The sequence below is a fragment of the Puntigrus tetrazona genome, chromosome 7, assembly GCF_018831695.1.
Source record: "Puntigrus tetrazona isolate hp1 chromosome 7, ASM1883169v1, whole genome shotgun sequence".
Taxonomy (NCBI): domain Eukaryota; kingdom Metazoa; phylum Chordata; class Actinopteri; order Cypriniformes; family Cyprinidae; genus Puntigrus; species Puntigrus tetrazona.
Genome location: NC_056705.1, coordinates 18,546,464 through 18,549,158, shown reverse-complemented (window position 1 = coordinate 18,549,158; position 2,695 = coordinate 18,546,464). Strand labels below are relative to the sequence as shown.

The 2,695-nt window shown below is 42.4% G+C and overlaps 1 protein-coding gene across 3 annotated transcripts in view; it reads left to right on the top strand.

Annotated features, from left to right (window-relative positions):
- The window catches only part of LOC122348778 (transcription factor SOX-5-like), a 72,455-nt gene that overhangs the window by 68,007 nt on the left and 1,753 nt on the right, over positions 1–2,695 (top strand). For all 3 annotated transcript variants that reach the window (XM_043244636.1, XM_043244634.1, XM_043244635.1), the window contains 2 exons: positions 797–899; positions 1,421–1,594. In XM_043244636.1, the coding sequence (XP_043100571.1) occupies positions 797–899; positions 1,421–1,594 (277 nt within the window). The remainder of the gene's footprint in view (positions 1–796; positions 900–1,420; positions 1,595–2,695) is intronic.

Below are 2,695 nucleotides of genomic sequence, written 5' to 3'. Positions count from 1 at the left end.
GGAGTATTAACGGATAGCTTTCACCACATTTTACAGACCTTCTACTGCATAAAGCCTAAGTTTTTTATTTTGTCACATTATCAAACCTGATCATCTCTCCATTTCTCTCTCTCTTTCTCTTTGTCTCTCCGGGGAGAGATTCTCTCTCCATTACACATTCATTTAAACCCCACTCACTAACTCAGTCTGAACAATTAAATCTCGATGGCTGCGAAATGGTGTAATGCATTTCATTACAGAGTCGCAGAAGGCCCGGGTCACTCTCTAATGGTGAGGACTCTGTCTGCGAGTGTGTTTTAAACGTAGCGTGGATTCAGGATGGAGTCTAATTGACTAATTAAGCCCCAGATGCAGCTCTGGGGGGGTGACGGGGGGTGTGCATGTTTAGAGAGAGCAGGGGGTGTTGTGTTGAAATATGCGGCCCAGCTACATTAGCCATGTAAATGCATAGTAAATCTCTTTTTATTGGGTGTAATAAATACCCAGGAGGCTGTGCGGTCCAGCCCCGCTCTCATCTCTGGAGCGCTCACGCTCTCTAATGCATTGACCTTAGGGCTAAGCGAGAGAGACAGAGATCGAGTGAGTAAGAGAGGGAAAGAATAAGTGTAAATAGATTGCAGGTGGCATCCAGAGTACTCGTTTTTTGATGGATTAACATTAACTCACGTTTTCATTCATTTTCATTTTCTTCCATGTCTTTTCCTATGCACTTGATTTGTCAGTTCATTGGTGCTTATGCTAATAAATCTGTTGATTATGAATCTAACTGGACTGGCTGTATGTTATGTGTGTACAGGATAAAGCCGCTCTTGAAAGCCTGAGCCAACAATTAAAACAGTCTGAAGAAAGCAAGTTCACTCACGCAATGATGGACTTTGGCATCAGTGGCGATTCAGATGGTAAGATACTCTTTTACGGCCCATCATAAATTCATCACTCAGTTGATTTTATTGCATAATCAAAAAGTTTGGTTTAAATCGCATTAAAAATGCATATCTATTTTCTTTTTATCGAACAACTCATGCATGTTTAAATATTAAAAAAAAATTCACTTCGTAAATTTTAATTAAAAAAATACTTAATTTCACGTCCATAAACACCAACCCTTTTCTTAAAGTGAACTGCAAGCTTGCACCGTAACCAGTGGATGAAAGCAGGACCCAGTTCTAAAAAAAATTTTATTAAATTTTTTAAATTTGTGCAAGTTTTAGTCTGATGTGTGTCATAATCTGGACTTTTTAAAGACAAATTAAGGACATGGACCCTATTTATTTCCCCATAATCTTTCGACTTCTAACTCGCTTTTAATCTCCATTACATTTTTCTAATAGATTACACCCAACCCTACATTTCCATTTTATTTGTACTCTATATATGTGTATCCCCACACTAACATTGACTCCTTGCTTTCCTTCTCCAGGAAGCCCGAGTGTGTCAGACTCTCGAATCTTCAGGGAGGCTCGAGGACGTGGCAGCAGCGAACCGCACATCAAGCGGCCCATGAACGCCTTTATGGTCTGGGCTAAAGACGAGAGGAGGAAGATCCTTCAGGCCTTCCCTGACATGCATAACTCAAACATCAGCAAGATCCTCGGTGAGAGAGAGAGACTAGTCAGAGACGGCGCTAGTAAATCACTCCAACCACTTATCTAACCACTTCAGGTTTACTAGCGTCATCTCGTTTCCAGCTGTGCAGTTTTTGACTCAAGGCTTTGATTCGCCACACGCTGTATTCCCTAACTGGCGGAGATTTGTGGGTACATTAAATATGGGCGGGGCTTAAAGGCTGGCTCCTTCGGGAAGAACTATGCAACCAGCCACAGAGAATCCCCTCTGTTCTTCCTCCCCGACACACACACACAGCCATCTCCCACACTGCATTGTGTAACCACAGCCTAATGAATCGCTCTAGAGGGCCGACTCCAACAATGATGATATAATTCATTATGCATTAAACCAGCTCTCCAGTCTGTCTGACATTTTCTCCAGACCTCTGGGATTGTGTTTGACATTTTAAAGAGCTCCTAAGCGTTTTATAACGCTGGAAAATCTGGTTTTAATAAGGCCCCGCTCTCTCAATTGTTAACAGAAGGAGTTTCCCCTTTCCAGTGCTGGGTGCATGTCAGGGCCAGTGGTGACAGCTTTTTCCCATTAAACATACAGTAGGACTGTGTAAATTCAACACAGACTCACATATACACACACGTAACACCCTGAACACACATTTGCTGGAGTTTCTGGGACTGTGGCATGTGTACACAGTTGTGTATGTGTTCACACATCTCTGCTAATGAGAAATAAGAGACACAGGCCACAGGTACGCCTGTTGAACTCTGATAATTAGATGGAGTGTGTTAGTGGCCCACTTAACCCGCTGTCACCTGGAATAATGTTGCACGTCACCAGTGTGTGTGTGTTTTGGAGGGCAGAGAGCTCACTCTATTCTTCTCTGTTTGACATCAGCTCCACTCAAAGGTACTCATTAGACCAAACAAAAACCCTCTCTTAGTGCAAAGTGCCGGTTCCGAGGCTAACGATTGGCAGTTAAAAGCCGTACTGGGCAATGAGAGTGTGCAAAATTGCATATTTTAAAAATCGAATATTCACTGGGTTGCTTGAATGATAAGTCGTCTAATCTTCTTAAAGAAGCCCTGTATTAGTCTGGGTTTGAGTTTATCTTACCATGATCTGCCAC